The sequence below is a fragment of the Balaenoptera ricei genome, chromosome 4, assembly GCF_028023285.1.
Source record: "Balaenoptera ricei isolate mBalRic1 chromosome 4, mBalRic1.hap2, whole genome shotgun sequence".
Lineage (NCBI taxonomy): Eukaryota > Metazoa > Chordata > Mammalia > Artiodactyla > Balaenopteridae > Balaenoptera > Balaenoptera ricei.
Window position 1 is genome coordinate 15735931 of NC_082642.1, and position 20559 is coordinate 15756489.

The 20559-nt window shown below is 38.4% G+C and overlaps 1 protein-coding gene across 2 annotated transcripts in view; it reads right to left on the reverse strand.

Moving 5' to 3' along the window:
* Positions 1–665: 665 nt before the first annotated feature.
* ATP1B3 (ATPase Na+/K+ transporting subunit beta 3) overlaps positions 666–20559 on the reverse strand; it is a 45975-nt gene continuing 26081 nt past the window's right edge. For both annotated transcript variants that reach the window (XM_059920178.1, XM_059920177.1), the window contains exons 3-7: positions 18509–18616; positions 12476–12660; positions 9702–9752; positions 3565–3651; positions 666–1338 (exon numbers count right to left, since the gene is read on the reverse strand). In XM_059920178.1, coding sequence (XP_059776161.1) covers positions 1168–1338; positions 3565–3651; positions 9702–9752; positions 12476–12660; positions 18509–18616 — 602 coding nt within the window. In that variant the 3' untranslated portion in view covers positions 666–1167. The remainder of the gene's footprint in view (positions 1339–3564; positions 3652–9701; positions 9753–12475; positions 12661–18508; positions 18617–20559) is intronic.

Below are 20559 nucleotides of genomic sequence, written 5' to 3' on the forward strand. Positions count from 1 at the left end.
CTGTTTTCTCCAGACAGCCATTCCTGAGCCAGCTGGGTTGGGTCCCACTCGTCCTGGCTTGCACCAACACAAAGAAAACCTCAAGAATATTAGCCCTGCCTTTTTTTAAGGAGAAAAGTAACAATTTCAAAAAATGGGCTTAAAAAAAAACACAGATCATGTGGGAAGCACACCTTTCTCAATAGAGGAGAAAGTAGCTCACATTATGACAAAGAATCATACCAAACACCTCAGACCGAAGGAGGAAATATTTCATGACACTCATCAGACAATGCTGAAATAAAACTGTTTGGTTTGAAGCTTTGAATAAGTTCCAAGTTTTTATACTTCACAATTTGTAGAGTCCACAGTCTGCTAAATAAAAGCAGTAGTAAGATTTCACAAACTATTATACAATTTAAATCTTATGAATTTAATTTCATAAATATTTAGGTGCACATATTCATACCGGCTAACCTAAAAATGCAGTTTTTATCTATGGTCTAAAATACTTTAACCTTAATACTTTAAAAGATTTAGTTCCAGCACTGAAAATAATCCCATCACTTTTTTTGTGTGTTTGTTTTTACATGTTTTACAACAAAAAGGTTGTGCTCCTAGTCAAAAAGATCCACAGACTAATTCAGCATGTAAAAAATAATTTTTACAAAACATCCAAGACAACCTTTCAAATCCACTTTTATTTTCCTTTTTCCTCCTCACATACAGAGCTTCTCCATACACCGCATTTCTTGCAGCTATAAAGTCATTTGACGTTGGTCAGGTACCATTTTATCCCCTAAAACTTTGCTGGCATCAAAATATGACAGTTAACCAGTGTTAAATCTATAAAATATTTACATAGCACAGCACATTAAGCTTTAGACACTTGGCAATTAAACCACATAAAAATTGGACAAGACCCCCATCCTACATGTTCAGAATCAGGTGTTCACAGTCCCTATCTGGTGACTGTACATCGTTCAAAACGCAGCAGAGGCAACAGGCAGTTACTTTGAAGGAAACTGAACACTACGATCTGGAAGCACATTATGATGCTACCCCAGTGTCATGTACCACTCCACCTTTCTCCAAGGCGGTCTCATAATTCTGGAATGGCAGGTCCAGCTGATACAAAATGAAGACAGACAACACAACGTTTACTCTGTGGAGATATCTTAACTCCTACTATGGACGCATGGTGATTTTGAATACAACTCGTCCTAAAAATTTGTCACGATCATCCTGGTTTTTTAGGTTGGGTGATCCATCAATCTTGCACTCAACTGTGACTTCGTTTACGTCATTTCTATTACCAAAGATGAGCTGGACGGCAACTAATGGCTGTAGATAGCTCCCCTGGCAAATAAAGGAAAATACATTAATTCAAATTCTGCAATAACTTTACACTTTATCAGGAGTTTGTTTATTCTGTAAAATTAAAAAAACAAAATTTTAATTTAATAATTAGATTATTTTTTTAATCCTCTACCTTTTTTTCCCCCCTTAGCTGGATATTCATTTATCTTCACTTTAATTTTTATTGGTAAAAGTGTTTATGACTATGAATTTTCCTCTAAGCACTGCTTTAAATGTATTCCATAGGTTGTGATTATGTTGTGCTTCATTATTTTTTAGATATTCTATAATCTTGGTTTGAGTTTCCCCCTTTCCCCAAGAGTTGATTAGAGAATTCCCACCTCCTCCCTCTTTTGGAAGGGCCCTTTTATTTCAGTAATTTCTAGTTTTCCTGCATTGTGATCAGAAAGTATTGTTGTAATATATTTCTATTTTATGAAACTTGAGCATGCATTTTTTATGATAAAGTTTTGTGACTGTTCTGGGTGTTTGAGAAAGATATGTATTGTATCTATCTATATATTAGTATGTTTGATAAACATGCAGAAGATCTACCTCACTGATTATGTTACTTAGGTTTCTAACATCCTTACTTATGGTTGCTGTGGGACTTTGTACAAATATACTCATAATTGTTTTGCCATCACTGTGGTTTCTAAATACAATTCTTCACTAAAAGGAACTAGGGGCTGATTCCAGGGCGGAGGCAGGGGAAGTATAAGAACCTGGAACATCTTGTGGTGCCAGAAAGTAAGGAAGTGCTATAGGAATCAAGGGAACATGTCTATAAAGGACACAGGAGCCAGAGCCAGCCTGAAGGTCTCCCACCAGCCAAATCTGGGATAACATTAGCACCAATATAAATGATTATAACATATAACCCCTGAATCAAATAAGAATCCATGAGAATATACTGATATAAATAATAAACAGTGGAAAAGGAAAAGCTCTTCCTTAGAGTGGAATGCCAACTAGTAAATGGAAAAAGAAAAGATGAAATTAGAAAAAACATTTGAGAACAATTCTATTAGTAACTGATTGTGGAAAGAATTGACAAATGCTAAAGTTATAGGAGAAATAATTTTATAAACTCTCCAAGTATTCGCCCCACATGATACTTACTGATTACAAAGAAAAAAAAAAGTATAACTTTACATTAGGGAAATCTGGCTGACACCACCTTAACAAGGTTAACATCACCATTAATGGGACTCAACACCACGTCCCTCCTGATATGCTATTCTGAAAAGGACATAACATTTCTTCTGAGGCATTCCTGCCGAAGATGTACAACCTACATTTAATCATGAAAAACATCAGATAAACTCAAACTGAGGAACAGAAACCAACAAAGTAAGCCAAAAAAGGCCTGTACTCATTTTTGAAGAGCTCAAGGGCATGAAACAGACAGATGGAGGAACTGTTCCAGGTTATAGGTGACTAACAGTGTAACATCCTAGACCAGGAAAAAACTTTTTTTTTTTGCAATAAAGGACATTATTGGAACAACTGGTGACATTTCAACAAGATCTGTAGATTAGATAATAGTACAGTATCAATGCTAATGGTTATATATGATAATGTCCTTATTTTTAGGAAATTTAACGTAAAGAGCATTTAGTGTAAAGAGGCACCATGTTTATCACTGAGTGCCAATGATGGTTCAGGGGGAAAAATTATATATATATATTTTATATACATATATATATACATATACATACATGCATACATATATATATATGGAGACTGATAAGACAAATGGGAAATCTGTGTAAAGGGTCTTTAGGAACCCTTTGTACTATTCTAGCCACTTTATGTTTAAAATCATTTCAAAATAAAAAGTTTACTAGTATACATACAAAATGCTATTTATATACATATACTTAAAAGGAAAACTATGGAAGAAATTACACTACAATAATAGTTATCTCTGGGTAGTGACTTCTTTACTACTTCTCTATATTCTTTAAATAAGCACACCCTAAGAAATGAAAGAGAAAACTGTATTTTGAAAATAATCATCCTTTAACTTAGCTGCTTCGGTTTTGTGCTTGTAGTTAAGATCTGGAGTCTCCATTTGCCATCACCATTTGTATTTAAAAACCAGAATAGATGATGCACACGTTACACAGGGCATACGTCTACCTAATCCAGACAACTGGCATTTTAATACAGACTACCAGTTTTCCAAGAGTCACTACCACTTAAGAACTTCTAAATACTTACATGCAGTTTTTTCCCATAATATGGAAAATATTTTAAATCTATCGTTCCATTGGAAGGATAAGTTGATAGCACTGCTGTGTTTTCACCCTAAAGTTGAAAACAAAACAAACCGTTTTTAGGTCACAAAAAATAGTTTTAAAAAATGTATTTTTATTAAAGCAGTATCAGTTATGGACAGTATGAGGAAACTACAATGCTGCTCCAACTGCATCCACTACAAGTGTGTTTTTGAAAAGAGACTTACTCATGTTGATTTAAACCCTTTGACACAAACTGTCCTGATTTCCTGATATATCTTATATACTTTTCCATGACAGTCCCTTTAACTTACAGCCAGATCTACTCATGCAATGTCTGTAAAATCTTATCTGCTTTCCAACTACCAAATACCAGTTCTCCAGCCACTGACAGCAGGAATGCACAAGTAGGTCTGGGACCAATGAACGCTAAGATGAATAAAATATTGTGCTTCCAGACTGGAAAGCAATAGCTGCCACACCTAGAAGGTACCACTCAGGCCTGGGAGGCAGCAGGTCCAAAAGTTTCACATGATTAACAACCATGATAACTGTAACCAGAGGTGGAAACTATGATGCAGCTGACAAACTGTTAGGGAAAATTTAAAGTACTCCAAGGAATACCCTTCTTAACCAATTTAAATACCACATTTCCCTTGAATAATTTTTATGAGCACATGTAAATCAGTTAGAAGTATTATATGTCTACTGCAGTTATATTCCATGTATTAAAAAAACTGATACAGGGACTTCCCTGGCGGTCCAGTGGTTAAGACTCTGCACTTCCACTGCGGGGGGCACGGGTTCCATCCCTGGTCAGGGAACTAAGATCCGGGATGCCGCTAGGCACAGCCAAAAAATAAATTTAAACAAGCAAACAAAAAACTGATACAACAAAAAAGAAACAGACTCTCAGATATAGAAAACAAATTAGTAGTTACCTTTGGGGAGAGGGAAGGGGAGAGGGGCAATATAGGGGTAGGGGATTAAGAGGTACAAACTACCATGTATAAAATAAGTAAGCTGGGCTTCCCTGGTGGCGCAGTGGTTGGGAATCTGCCTGCCAATGCAGGGGACACGGGTTCGAGCCCTGGTCCAGGAAGATCCCACATGCCGCGGAGCAACTAAGTCCGTGCGCCACAACTACTGAGCCTGTGCTCTAGAGCCCACGAGCCACAACTACTGAGCCCGCATGCCACAACTACTGAAGCCCACGCGCCTACAGCCTGTGCTCTGCAACAAGAGAAACTACCGCAATGAGAAACCCACTCAGCGCAACAAAGAGTAGCCCCTGCTCACCGCAACAAGAGAAAGCCCGCATGCAGCAACGAAGACCCAACGCAGCCAAAAACAATAAATAAAATAAAATAAATTTATAAAAAAAATAAAAATAAAAAATAAATAAGCTACAAGGATAAACTGTACAGCACAGGGAATATAGCCAATATTTTATAATAACTATACATGGAGTATATAATATTTAACAATTGTGAATCACTGTGTTGCACACCTGAAACTGAGGTAATATTATAAATCAATCATACCTCAAAAAAAACTGATATACATGATAACGATATAAATCTAGTATTCTTCTTGAAAAATAAGCAATTTATGAAAATTCTCTTGTAACACATTCTGAATAGGCCCAATATTAATGACTGTAACCTTTACACATACTGAGTAGATGACAGACAACAATGATTAAAATCAGTGGCAACTTCACAAGGCACTAATTAAAATAAAACATTACTAAATGTTTGCATTCTAGATTTGAATAAATGAATTTCTACTTTTGAAAGCATACATGAAACACTATAGCAAAACTAAGAATCTCCTCTAAGGGAAGCCGTACTCTCTGCTTACTTCACTTAACGACCACGAAGTAGCAGATGTGCACGGGGTGAGAGAAACACATGGACAAGCGACACAGGCAAGACAGCAAAGCATAAAGCGATGACCACCCACAAAAAGGGCAAGTTCTAACGATCCAGATGAACAATATTTAAAAAGAAGAGGAGAGGGGCTTCCATGGTGGCACAGTGGTTAAGAATCCGCCTGCCAACGTAGGGGACATGGGTTCGAGCCCTGGTCAGGGAAGACCCCACGTCGTGGAGCAACTAAGCCCACGTGCCACAAGCACGGCGCGCCTAGAGCCCGTGCTCCCCAACAAGCGAAGCTGCTGCAATGAGAAGCCCGTGCACTGCAAGGAAGAGTAGCGCCAGCTCGAACGAAGACCCAATGAAGCCAAAAATAAATAAATAAATAAATTTATTTAAAAAAAAATAATAATAAAGAACAGGAGATAACAAGGCTAAGGGAAACTGTAGAAGCCATTTTTCAATCACTATTCAAACACCACCCTACGTCTGTACGCCTTAATTTAAAAAAAGTTAAGTCTAAAAAGAATCTAAAAAGGAGTGGATATAAGTGTATGTATAACTGATTCACTTTGCTGTACACCTGAAACTAACACAACATTGTAAATCAACTATACTCCAATAAAAATGAAAAACAAATAAATAAAAACAGAATACATGCTAAAAAAAGGTCTAAAATAACATTTTATATAGGAGAAAAAAATAGTCACTTTGATATAAGTACTTTCGTACATTAATTACTTTTAACCTATTTTTCCTTAATAATTCATACAAACACAGAGATGTTCCCCAAAATGTAAATTAAAGGTTTTCTTTAATTAATTAATTAATTAATTAATTAATTTAGTTTTGGCTGTGTTGTGTCTTCGTTGCTGCGCACAGGCTTTCTCTAGTTGTGGCGAGCAGGGGCTACTCTTCATTGCGGTGCGTGGGCTTCTCATTGCGGTGGCTTCTCTTGTTGCAGAGCATGGGCAGCACTCAGGCTCAGTAGTTGCAGCACGTACGCGCGGGCTTCAGTAGCTGTGGTGCACGGGCTTACCTGCTCCGCGGCATGTGGGATCTTCCCAGACCAGGGATTGAACCCATGTCCCCGGCGCTGGCAGGTGGATTCTTAACTACTGTGCCACCAGGGAAGTCCTGGGTTACAGTTTATTGAGCACTTCAGTGTACATTTTCAGCCAGATACCACACTCAGTTTATATTTACCTCATTTAGGCCTAAAACCCTTAAGTGCGTAGGATCAGTTATAGAGAGGGAAACTGAGGCTCAGAGTTATGGTCACATGCTCAATTAATTGTTCTACGGGTGTGTGCCTAAGCCATCACGTTGGCAGACTTTTACTTAAAATTAACATTTAGAAATTGTGAAATAATAAAATGCATATCTGAACAATGATGAGATAACTTTTACAGTGAAGCTACATATCATGGTTTTCTAAGTATACGAATGGTATCATATTGGAAACCATGAGCAACTAGGTCCAAGAGTCTATTAGCAGTCACTAAGTTCCACTGAAAACAAAATAAAGGTTTAAAACTAATGTATTTTGGTTCTTCTGTATAGTCATCACCTGTAAATAACTTGAAGAACACATACCAAATGTTCTAAGCAGTGATTAACTCTGGGTAGCATTTACCAAATGTTTTCCTTCTGCATTTTTCTAAATTTTCTTAAATGAACATGATTCATTTTTGTAAGAAAATTAAAAAAAACACTAATGACATAAATATGAGTATTACATCTTTTGCAGGAACCATCCTTTAAAATTAAAGGCCACCTCTAAAAGCATGTTCTGTCATCAGTGTTTTAGTGTTTCTAGGACTCTTAACTTGTATGAAAGCAATTAAGGGACTGCCCCAGTGGCACAGTGGATACGACTCCGTGCTCCCGATGCAGGGCGCCAGGGTTTGATTCCTGGTCAGGGAACTAGATCCCACATGCGTGCCTCAACTAAGACTTCGCATGCCACAACTAAGGAGCCCACGTGCTGCAACTAAGGGGCCGGCGAGCTGCAACTAAGAAGCCCACCTGCCGCAAGTAAGACCAGGCCCAACCAAATAAATAAATAAAAAAACAAGACCAAAAAAATCCTTAAAAATAAATAAATAAGTAAAAGCAGATCAAAGTTAAGAATACAAGACAAAATAAAAGACAAACGTATTATATAAAAGGTAAGTCAACTAAAGAATTTACACTAAGAACACTTGATTATAGACGAATCTACTGGAAAACAGCAATAGGGTGATAAGCAGTAAATGTTGCCATCTGTTCAGAGCCACACCTCGAAGACTTATGGATTCCACCTGATTACTCCTTTGTGACTAGCCTACGAGTAAAATGCAGTTTTACAAAGATTTCCGCCAATTTTGTGTGTTGTTTCTAAAAACAAAAATATTCCACAACTAAATAAACAAAACAAAAACCCCATCTATTATTTGGATTATTTTATGTACTTTCCACACAACTTTTCAAAGCAAAAGGGACAGCAAATTGAAATCTGAGTCATTAGACCAGATGTTCCCCCAACTATTCTAGAATAGTTCCCCCAACTATTCTAGAAGCAAAAGATACGTAACAGATAACAAGGAGAAAAATCCATTTATAATCCTAAGTGAAGAGTTAACATGGAGTAGTTTATACTGGCCAAAGGCTTACAGAAGTGAAACCTTAGGAAACCAGTGGAAGGCTTTTGCCCTTGTGGGTGGGGGGATGGGCGTGGGGGTGGGGGTGGGGGTGGTGTGTGTGTGTGTGTGTGTGTGTGTGTGTGTGTTTTCTCTTCTTGATGGTGCTGGCTCCACAGACCCACCGTTCCAAGTTCATCTACACTGTCTGCTCACACGCAGAGGCAAAAGTTCCTGCACACAGGACACTGTCATAAAATCAGCACTTCCACCTGGCTGAAGGCTCACACCCAGCCTCGGGAACCTTCTACTGGAAAGAATTGCAAGCAAGGGGGATCACAGAGTTACACAATACATTTCTTAAATCTGTCTTGTAGGTGTAATGTTTTCTCCTGTTTTGAGATGACAGTAGAAGCTCACTAGATTTTTAGAAGGATTTGTATACCAAGAAAAACTCAGCTTAGTTAGATGCAGCATCTGGTTTTAAGTGAGATTCTGATTTTTTATCCAAGTTTCCTGCTGAGCTGACTATGGCATAAGGAGATAAACTGAGTTGCCTATGGTCACACATGCATACTTCAACCCGGATGAGAAAATCACAAACTTCCCAGCTTTTCATTCTATTCTAAATCGTGAATAAATACTCAAAATAAATCAATAGGATATTCTAGAGCAGGAGTTCTCAGAGTGTGGGTCCCAGACCAGCAGCATCACCATCACCTGGACACTTTAGTTAAAAACGCAAATTTTGCAGCCTCACCCCAGACCTACTGAGTCAGAAACTGCAGAACTGGGACCTAAGAAACCCTCCAAGTGATTCTGATGCATGATCAGATTTGAGAACCACCCAGCAAGAAGTTTCTGCCCAAATAAGAAATCCATTCATCGTTAAAAGGGATTACAGTTTTCTTTGGCAAACAACTTTAGAAGTGATTTCAATGTAACATTTCAAGTAAGACACTTCTGACATATTAACTGGAGCTGGAATGCTAATATTTTACACAATGATAAAATTAAATTTAGAACTTAACAGTTTCTCCTGAGAACTCTTACCCATCATTTACATATTTGTCTTAGTTGAACTTTGCAGCATGGAGAGAAAACAAAAGAAATTATGAAAGGAAAACAGCACAGCGCTCTGGAAAAAATAAAGTAGGGATGAGAGAGCAAAATAATGCCTCTACCTTAAGGAAAATGTACCATGTTGCATTAAATCTCAGATGCCACTGATGTACACCAATTTATGTACTATTAAGAAAGAAAAAATCTTATACACTATTAAGACACTATCTGTTATAAGGCCAACCCCAATTTTGGTGTCATCAAGCTAGAAAAAAGAAAATGAATCTTAAAATCAGTGAAATACGGTATATGTAAATATAAAGGCAAAGTATGTGAAATCAAATGCACATGGAAAATAAGTCTTTTTGAATTATCATTAGCAAACAGAGAAGGGCTACCCCCAAAGGTTGGTGGAGTTTTATTCTTCTAAGAATGGCACTACAATGGACTTTAAAAATGTGACAGGGAAGAAAAAAATGACTAAATTCATTAGATTTTTAAAGTATTTTTAAGATACACTAAAGCTTTAACAGAAATTGGGTTATTTTCTGAATACTAACCTTCAAAATACATTCTATCCTTGGTTCTCCTTGAGGCTTTAATCCAATTATCTAAGGTAAAGAAACGTTGATTAATTGAAACATCACAACTGTATACAACAGAACCTCTTCCTTCGTTGCTGGGGACACAGGGGCGGGAGGGTTGAGATGGACACTAACGCTGCATTAAAACCCTGTTACCTCTGCCTTTTACTTTAATTTTATTTTAGAGGATTAGAACAGACTTTTCAATATAATAATCTTACCAATTATCTATCTTATTATAGCACTGGGGCAATTTAGAAAATAAATCAGTTATCAAAGAATTGACCAAAACACAGCATTGCACTTTGCTACCCTAAAACAAGAAATAAATAGAAACCTTTACATTTCATTATTTATATGAACACATCATTAATGCAAATAAGAATGGCAAAGGCAAAATATAATAACTGTTCTTCATGGAAATATATTAGGTCACAACCCTACCATGTTTCCGTAAGGCTTCCACAGAGCCCTGCTGTATTTCACATCTATCTGTTCTACAAAACACATACACTTAATGAATCCCATTTTGAGGACTCTCACAGCACCATTCAGTTCTATGTAATGAGGCTTTCATTTATGTGGTTGATATAACTAACTCTGTATGAATGATAACATATTTATACATATATTTTGTGAGAGGATTTTTTTGCCTTTTGAATTATATGCGTTTTAATTTATATTTTATAATTTTATAATTTATATACATTTTAATGTGAATGCCTGTAAAATGTAAGTACTCCTCCTGAAAAATAAGTATTGTTGCAACCGAAATAATAATTTCGAGAGCAATAACTATCGGTGCCCTCGCAATGATTTTGGAACAAACTACACTGGGATTAAGTGCCCTGCTACACCCTTATGCAACATCTCACTGCCGATCCCCGTGCGCCTGATGATGCCTTCCTATCATGCCTGCAAAGCTCTGCTCTATCAGCAAGTATAATCTCACATCCTCATCATTCAGAGGACATACTGACAAAGAAAATAAACTCAGAAGGTTGGTCCTGTGGGAGAAGGAACTGGAATTTCTTCTCTTGGCTTTATACTGGGAACAGATTTTTCCATCAACCTAGGTGTTGTGAAGATACTCCTAGGAGGCAGGGATTGCAAAAGGCATCCCTGTTGGAGAGAATGGATTTAATTCATCTTACAAGCCAGATCACCTGGTTTCACATTACAGTTGGCCCTCCCTATCCAGGGGGGGTTCCACATCTGCGGATTCAACCAATCGCGGATCAAAAACATTTGGGGGAAAAAACTCCAGAAAGTTCCAAAAAGCAAAATTCGAATTTGCTGTGTGCTGACAACTTTTTACACAGCACTTACACTGAATTAGGTATAAGTACTCTAGAGATGCTTCTGCGTACACAGGAGGATGTGCGCAGGTTATATGCAAATACTACGCCATTTTATATACGGGACTTGAGCACCCCCAGATTTTGGTGTCCTCAGGGGTCCTAGAATCAATTCCCCACAGATACCGAGGGATAAACTATCTGGATTTCTTGTGTGGATTGTGAAAACTCATTTCTACTTTATTTAACAGTATGTGGTATGTATGAGCTCCCTAGCATTTCTGAGGAAAGTAGGGGTCCCCTTGAAATAGTTGTTCAGATTGCTCCCACTTCCTGGCCTACCCATTTTGCCTTCAGTTTCACCTCCACTTTGTTAACCTTAGTGCTTAAGTGTTGCTAAAACATCCCATTAAATGTTTATTGAGCGCCTACTATGTGCCAGGCAATGTTTCAGAATGATTTCCAGAGTGCTATGGGATAATCAGAAACTGTCGCTGACCATGGGGACAGGGGAAGGAGAGGCTGGAGGGAAGCCAGTCTGGGCGCTTAAGGGTCTAGCTGGCTCTCCCTACAGGGAAACTCCTTATTTAGCAGTACCAACTTCAGAAGACTCAAGTTTTACTTTTATTAGGGATGGTAACTTTTGTGACATGTAAACTCAAGACCTTGAGAGGCCTGCAGCTGTTTAGGAGATTGCCTTTTCTCTGCGTAAATGACCAGGAATGACCTCGTTCTTCAAGGGAGACCATACAGGCCTCAACAGGTTAACTGTATCAGAACACAACTCTGCAGTACCATTTATAGAGCAGCAAGGCACAGGGTTTGGAGATCACTTCATTATGCAAGGAAAGCATCTTCCTTTTGCACAATGACTCCACAACACTGTTACTTAGATGTAGAGAACATTAGCTTCTTGGTTTGCTAATGGCTATACAATTCAGGCACCTTCTCTGGACAACATGGCAAAATGCTGCTGGGTTCATTTTAATGCAAATTTATCTCTATTTCTACTATTTAATTACATAGACATATACTATAAAGCTATGCTTTGCTACTAAATATTCAGAAAAAGTTAAATAAGCCAAAACTTTATAAGTTTGCCGTGGGATTTTAAATTACATTGCCACACAGGACGCAAAGGTGAGCACAGCACATTAACACAACCATGCTGTGGGCACGATCCCCAGAATACCTGATCCCTGAAGCTCTGATCTATGCTTAAGTGCATGTAGCTCGTTCCAAAGGAGAAAAACTGAAGTTGTGTTACTCCCTAATTTACGACTAATTTATGAACCAATTGTTTTTTTCTGTATTAATTTTCCAAAGGTCAGTATCACTGTTAGCTTTTTACACAAGCTACCACCAAGTGAGAGAGCACTGAATAAATAGTTGCCAGCTTCTTAATAGAAGAGATTTGGAAAAAGCAGCAGCAGCAATAAATTATGTACATACTCTGTTCATTTTCACAAGAATACAAGGGCTTCCTGTGGAGTAGCCAAACTCGGGATCATTCACACCACTGCATGCTTCAAGTAAGACAAGAGGAAACTGACATGAAGTATATTCTGGACCCTTCTGCTCACGAAACGCTCCACTGGGACAATTTGTGAGATTCTTCTGTTCTTCTAAGCCATATGCTAAAAAGGAAACAGCCAAAAAGGACCTTAAACACAACCAGAAATGTATCATCCTTTGGACAACATTCTTCAAAGACAAAAACAGCAATGCCATTTACTGGAAAATTTTAGGGAAAGAATGTTAAGTCTGTTCCTTTAAAGTCTAACTGCTATCTAGCGCTTTGCAGTTTATTTCATTCCAATACAAACTGGGTGACAGACGGATCTCTTTTGTCACCATTAGGTGGCACCAGCCATGGCTACAGCATTATCTGAATGCCTTCGATGCTCTTGGCCCAAAAGATACAATGGAGAGGACATAAAAACGCATTACCTCTGCTGCCCTTATGGAGGTAATTTACAGTGTAGTGGGTTAGACAGGTGTTGAGGATAAAATCATAAATGAAGGGCCTAAAGAAAGGGGTACATGTGAGTTAATGTTAGCTTACAAAAGGGTGTTTTCAGCAGAGATGGAGGTAACGAGATAGATCCAAAGGGGATGAAGGAGTAAAATGGTTACCACTTGGAGACAGGGAAGGAAGGACAGGGGGACAATTCAACGATGTTTCGAATGTTTGCTGTGCACTTGGCACAGTGTTAGACAAAAGGGGCATAACGGGGAGCCAGTGGGCTGTGGGCCCTGCCCTCAGTGAGCGCAGGCTACTGCAGGCACTCGCTGATAAACACGGTGCCACAATGCCTCAGTGAGAACTGTTGGTGTGTGCGTATAACTGGTACCAAAAAAAGGCCAACCTAAAATGAATTCAACCAAAAACAGGAACCAAAATTTCAAAGTACTCACATTTACTTATTTAACTTTATTTATTCATTTAAATTTATTTAAATTTGTTCGTTTGCATGCTTGCCATGCCGAGAGGCTTGTGGGATCTTAGTTTCCGGGCCAGGGATTGAACCCAGGCCCTGGCAGGGAAAGTGCTGAACCACTGGACCACCAGGGAAGTCCCAAAGTAAACACATTTAAAAGGAAGTATGGATCTTTCCCTTTAAAAAAAAAAAAAAAAAGTCAAAAATTTTGGTTTCAATTTTTATTTATCAAAAATCAGGATATCATGGGAACTATGTACCCATTAAATAGCCAAGAATGACTCAGGTATTGGGGAGGGGGGATAGGAGTAAACTTTTACAACAAAACAGTACCATTGACATCCGTCACTCCTTCTTGACTTTTGTGGCACAATCATGAATGTCATTCGGCAGAAAATATTCAAGGCCTACATCAGTTTCCTCCAAGGGCTTCTCCTGCATATACTCTGTTGGTACAGTTCATCAGGGACCATTTTTGTATGATACCAACTTCCACTTCTACACAAAACCGCTCTAAGTCAAGGAGTTGGATGATGAATGGTCAGAAATATGAAGACCCCTGCCTAGCACATGATGGGAACAGAGAAAGGTCACCATTCCCAGAGAGAGCACAGAACCCCACATTCCTGAGGAAAGCCTAAAGTAAGATAGAAAAAGGTGTAGGTAAACAGGGGGGGAAAGACCTGAAAGAGATAACTTGAACAATATAAGATTTTAAATTCTAATTAGTATTCAAGGGGGAAAAAAAAAAGAAAACAACCCAGAGCAGATAATGTATCTTTCAACAAGAGACTATCTTTTAAACACCAGAAAGGCACTCCTAAGAGCAACAATGACAATTCAAAGTTTAAAAAAAGGGAGGGGGGAGGGCATGCTGAACTTTAAAGATCTAAAAGTAAATCCCCAGGATAATAAAGCAAAAGTAGAAAATGAGAGAAAAACAAGAGATCCAAAACCCAACAACTAACAGAATAGCTCTAGAAAGAGAACCAGAAAACTGAGGTGAGGAAATTTTCAATAATAGTTTCCTCCACTGGAGAATCTAACTCTTCATCCTGAAAGACCCCATCAAGTTTCCAGCAAAGTGATATTTTAGAGACTGACACCAACACTTGGAAATTTTAGAACCCTAAGGAAGTACATTTAAAAACAAAAACAAAAAACCAACACTGTTGAGCAGAAAAAGGCAAATACAAAGGAACTAAAACTCTATACACAGCTAAACTACGAACAATAAAAGCAGAATTAAGTCATTTTCAGAAATGAAAGGACTAAAAACCTACATTCCATGTATCTTAAAATTTTTTTTTAATTTAAATACAAATTGAGATATAATTCACATATAACATTAGTTTCAGGTGTACAACACAATGAATGCTTGAATATTTGTACACATTGTGAAATGATCACCACGGCAAGTCTAGTTAACATCTTGTCCCTATGTATAGTTACAAATCTTTTTCTTGTGATGAGGACTTTTAAGATCTACTCTCTTAGGAATGTCCCAATACGCAATACAGTAGTGTTAACTATCATCACCATGCTGTACATTACATCCCCAGGGCTTATTTATTTCTAACTGGAAGTGTGTACCTTTTGACCTTCCTTCACCACTTCAGCCCTGCCCCCTGCTGCCTCTGGCAACAACCAATCTATCTGTCCTCTGCATCTATGAGCTTGGTTTTCTTATTTGTTTTGTTTCTTAGATTCCACATATAAGTGAGATCATTTGGTATTTGTCTTTGTTTATTTCACTTAGCATCATGCCCTTAAGGTCCATCCATGTTGCTGCAAATAGGAAGATTTCATTCTTTTTTATGGCTAAGTAGTATAGTGGTATACATACAATGGAAGAGTATTCATGTATCTTTCCTTACAAAGTTATTTGAGAATATACTCCATCAAAACTAGGGAATAGGGGCTTCCCTGGTGGCGCAGTGGTTGGGAGTCTGCCTGCCAATGCAGGGGACACGGGTTCGAGCCCTGGTCTGGGAAGATCCCACATGCCGCGGAGCAACTGGGCCCGTGAGCCACAACTACTGAGCCTGCGCGTCTGGAGCCTGGGCTCCGCAACAAGAGAGGCTGCGACAGTGAGAGGCCTGTGCACTGCGATGAAGAGTGGCCCCCGCTTGCCGCAACTAAAGAAAGCCCTCGCACAGAAATGAAGACCCAACACAGCCATAAATAAATAAATTTATAAAAAAACAAAAACAAAAACTAGGGAATAAATAAAGAAAAAGAAGGCAGGAGCCAAGAAACAGTGAATCCAATCCAAAAGGGATCAAACGAACTCCCCAAATGACAGCTGGGTAGTAGAAGCCCTAAACAGAAACCAGTACAGACTGCAGCAGAGGGGAAGGACTCTAGGGAGGAGTTCTCCAGAAAAAAAGGGATGTAAGAGAACATCTCAAACGACAGTATACAAATAAGGGAGTTAGACGAGAGTCTCTACAGATGGTAGAATATGACGTAAAGACAAGTATAAGAAGGCAACCAATAATGAAAATAAAATAGTAATTCAATTACTTTTGAATTGAGATTAGGGGAAGGTCTGAGGCATGTGAGCTAAATCCTCATCTAATATGGCAGGAAGTAAAGACAATGTATAAAAGTGATAAATCAAGAGCCAACAGATTGTATTTAAAGATACAGAAGAAAAATCCCGTAAGAAAAAGTTCAAAAGCATGAAGTTATTTCCTGTTGGAAGTGTATCCAGAATCAGACGATTTCTCACAGCCTCAGTGCTCCCGACCTTGCCAAGCCACTATCTCCACTCATCTAGGTGACTGCAATGGCCTCCGAACCAGCTTCCCTGATTCCCCTCTACAGTCTAGTCTCAAAAAACAGCCTGAGTGATCCTTTAAAAATCTGAGTGAGATGATGTTAATTCTCTGCTTAAGAACCTCCATCTTGGTCACTGTGAAAGTCAAAGAACTGAACAACAGCCTCTAAGGCCTACACAATCTGGTCCTCCTTTAACTCCCTGACCTCAATCTCCTACTACTCTCTCCCCACTTACTCCATCCAACCCCTCTGACTTCCTTGATGAACCCTGAACACACTGGACATTGTGAGCCTCAGGGCCTTTGCACCTACTGCTGGGTAGTTCCATGGCTACTTCCCTCATCCTTAGATCTTTCCTCAAACATTCCCTTTCAATGAGGTCTTCCCAGACCACTCTGCTTAAAATTGCAGCCCTCTCAACTCTCCCTATTTCCCTTCTCTGCCTTATTTCCCTCCACAGCACTTATTACCTTCTAACACACCACTAGATTATAAAAACTCCACAAACACAGAAACTTTCTGTTTGTTCACTGATGGAAATTAGAAGAGTGCTTGACACAAAAAAGACCCTCAAAAAGAAGTATTTGTTGAATAAAGGAACAGGACTGCAGCTAGAACAGAGTATGGCAGGGAACTACTGTTCTACTTATAAGCCTTTCTTTACTATTTGGTTTTCAAACCATGGATTATACTCTCACAAAAACATCTCTATTTAAATAATAAATATATATTCAACTTTCAAGGGAAAGAGATTTAGGAAGGTAGGTAGTAGAAGACGCAGGATCGAAAGGTTTTTGATTTAAGATAGGAGGGAGTTGAGGATTTCTACATGTTGACAGAAAGGATCCAACAGAGAGGCTAAACATATATGAGAAGGATTAGTAATTAGCATAATGCTTGAGGCAGTGAGAGGGGATGAGATGCAAAACGTGACCGGGACAGGTGGACTTAGATAAGAGGAAGGGCAGCCCCCCTTGTCAGAGCAGGAGGAAAATCACAGACAAAAAGGCTGCAACTGAAGGCTGGTTTTACTGGTAACGAGGAAACTGGGGGAGTTTCCACCTGAGTACTTCTAGTTTCTCTCGAAGTAGGAAACCAGGTTATATGAAGAAAGTGAGTTATAGGGGAAAAGGTAAGGAGCTAGAGTTTTGAGGAGAGGCTGGAAATAATCCCTTCAGAGAATTACCCAGGGAAATTCAGCAGGATTGCCAGGCAGTAGACGGGATCCGTTTGAGGGAGGTGATCAAGTATTCACAGTGCTAATTAGTCTACAGGGGGCAGGCTCAAAGGAAGAGCTCCATCCGGGAATTACACGGCTTCATCTAGGGGCATTACACGGCTTCATCTACTTGCAAGTTTTATGACAAACAGACTAAGAGGCGAGGGATTTTAGAGTACTGGCTTGAGTAAAAATGAAATGAAAGACTATGGAATTGACAAGCTTGACCAGAAGGGAAGCTGAGCGGGGAGAGGCTGGGATAAAATAAAAGGGTCAGTGAACTGGAAGTCCCAGTGAGGGAGACAAAGAGCGAGGGCAAGTTAAGCAAACGAGAAGGTTGTGTAGGAGCCCCATCAGCGACCTTGGCAATGGAGTCCTGCACATGCTAAGAAGCAACTGCAGGAGAGCGTGGCTGAGGAAGAGCTGCGGCAACCGCGAACCCAGAGGCCATGGCGCTTGATGGCTATTCGTGTGACTGTTAATAACACGGAGTCAGGGCAGACAAAACGGAAGAGAAAACTGGGCCAGGACGGCTATTAGAAAGCACTGCAAACCAGTAGCTCTGAAAAACTCACAACCGATACACAAACTTTTTTTTCTTTTAATGACGAACACCATTCCTCGTCCCCACGCCGCAAGCACTACACTGGATCCAAAGATCCAGATCCTTACGGGCATCATTTTATAATACAGTTTTGCTCCATTAGTCACATGCTATTTATTTTGTGCAGATATAAATGTTATGCTTCAATGAACTTACTCATGTACTTATTAAAGGGTAGATAAAAAAAAATCAAATCAACTGCCCATTAGGGTTAGGCCCCTATGCTTTCCGTAAGTCAGAATACGGACTAATCATAAATTCATCATGAATAATCGTAAATTCTACTTGCTAAGTACTCTCAATTGACTGTGTTTCACAGAAAGAAAGAAAAAGGCAAGACAAACTCTAATAATAATGTTTCTAAAAGTCATCATAATTTGGTCCTAGTTTCTGCAATAACTAAAATCTTTAACTTACTCTAAAAAAAACATACTTACACTTTAGAAATTTCTTAAGGTCATTAATGTACCCTCTATAGGACTCTGGATTAGACACGCTGAATGAAAAATCCAATGCCGTCACCGGTTTTGGAAAAACCATAAGCCCTATAGAGATAAAAGAAAAGGGGGGAAATTAATTACAGCAAATTCCCTTCTCTCCTTCCTTCTCCTTCCTCTTATCTCTAAAAAGGAAGATCTCAGTAAACTATGTGGAAATTGTGTTCACGGGTAGGTTGAAATTATCAAGAACCTCCCACTTCTATCTGACTATGAAGAGACATCTAAAATGAAAAAGTTCCACGTCTTCAAAATCACGTCGGACATTACCAATTAGAAACCTCCTCTAAATCTTAGTTAGAATTGCTCTGTTCCTTAATTTAAAAGATGCAAGTTTTACTTTGTACTTTCTACATTCATTTTCTATTAAATATTTTTAGGTTTTGCCAATTTGCCATTAATATACGGAGAAAATTTTAGCAAATCAAAGTCTAAGCACTTTTGTCATTCAAATTACAACTGTATGAAAACATTCGTAAAGAAAGCTTACCTTATCAATGAAAGAGGCCTATACAATTTTAACTCTACAGTTAAATATTCTTCCTTCAATAATGAACACTGCTCGATTAACTAAAATGTGGTTTTCTCATACTGAATTGACATATAACCACCAACAATTTCATATTAGCAATCAACACCCATGTATATAGAATATGTTTACATGAGTTTATTAACAGAAAATGTAAGCCTATGTATCTGTAACAATCAGGCGTCCAACTTTAAGCTTTCCTTGATTTAAAAGCATTAGATCAAAAGTGTGTCTGTACGTGTATAAATGAGTCACTGTGCTGTACAGCAGAGGTTAGCACAGCACTGTAAATCAACTCTACTTCATAAAAAAATTTTGTTTAATTTAAAAGCATTAGATCTACATTCAGCCTTGCACAAAGACTTAAACAAAAAAATCCTAAAATTCTCACTAGTTTCTAAACATTCCCCATATATCAAAGTTATTATAGATAAGCCTTGCATTGAATCTGAAAATAAATAATAAGGTTGTTTTAGTTTTCATTAAAATTGCTTTTGCTGCTCTCCATGTACTGCAACTGCTGAAGCCCACGTGCTGCAACTACTGAGCCCGCGCACCTAGAGCCCGTGCTCCACGACGAGAAGCCAACGTAATGAGAAGCCCGCGCACCACAATGAAGAGCAGCCCCTGCTCACTGCAACTAGAGAAAGCCCGTGCGCAGCAATGAAGACCCAATGCAGCAAACAAACAAACAAAAAAATTGCTGCTCATAAACATCTAATTCGTTTTAGATCAAACCCAGTTTCTTTCAAATCCTAAATACTTGCCTTTGTTGATCTGCATGGTTCTTGAGTTAAACTACAATAGATCCGATGCTACTCAACTATGATGAAACACTCAATGTTCCCAAATGGCAGAGCAAATCTCATTCCATATACAGCACAAAAGAGCCCCAATTAGATTCCCCATTCACCTACTACCTCAACATACCAGATCACTTGGATTTGGATGATCTCATATGCCTATTTTTCCTTACCCCTCCACCAACTACAAAATCAATAGTAACCTTCTGATTTTTTAATAAAAATGTTCAATGTAGAAATAAAGCCTGACCATCCAGTATATGAAATGACCATCTGTGTATGTCTGAAATTGTATGTTTTCATTTTTAAGGTTTTACAGGAGGAACAAGACATAATATACTGTAAGTGAAAAAGTAACAGAATCAAGGCAGCTTATACATAACTGTATAAAAACACCCAACTTTAAGAAAAACCCAACTTTTAATAAAACATCCAGTTTGAAAGAAATTTTAAAGAAAAATATGAAAATGTCTATGCTTTATAAAAAAAAAAGATTACATTCCTTTAACATGACTTATTTCTATGGGAAGTTTTAAATGACTCAATTTACAAAAACTCTGCAGACCAGAATGTCTAAAACTGAATTTCTGATACAAGTTACTTCTTAGATCTTGCTGAGCAATGCTCCTGGAGCCTTAGTTCATTTAACAGCCTGTTTG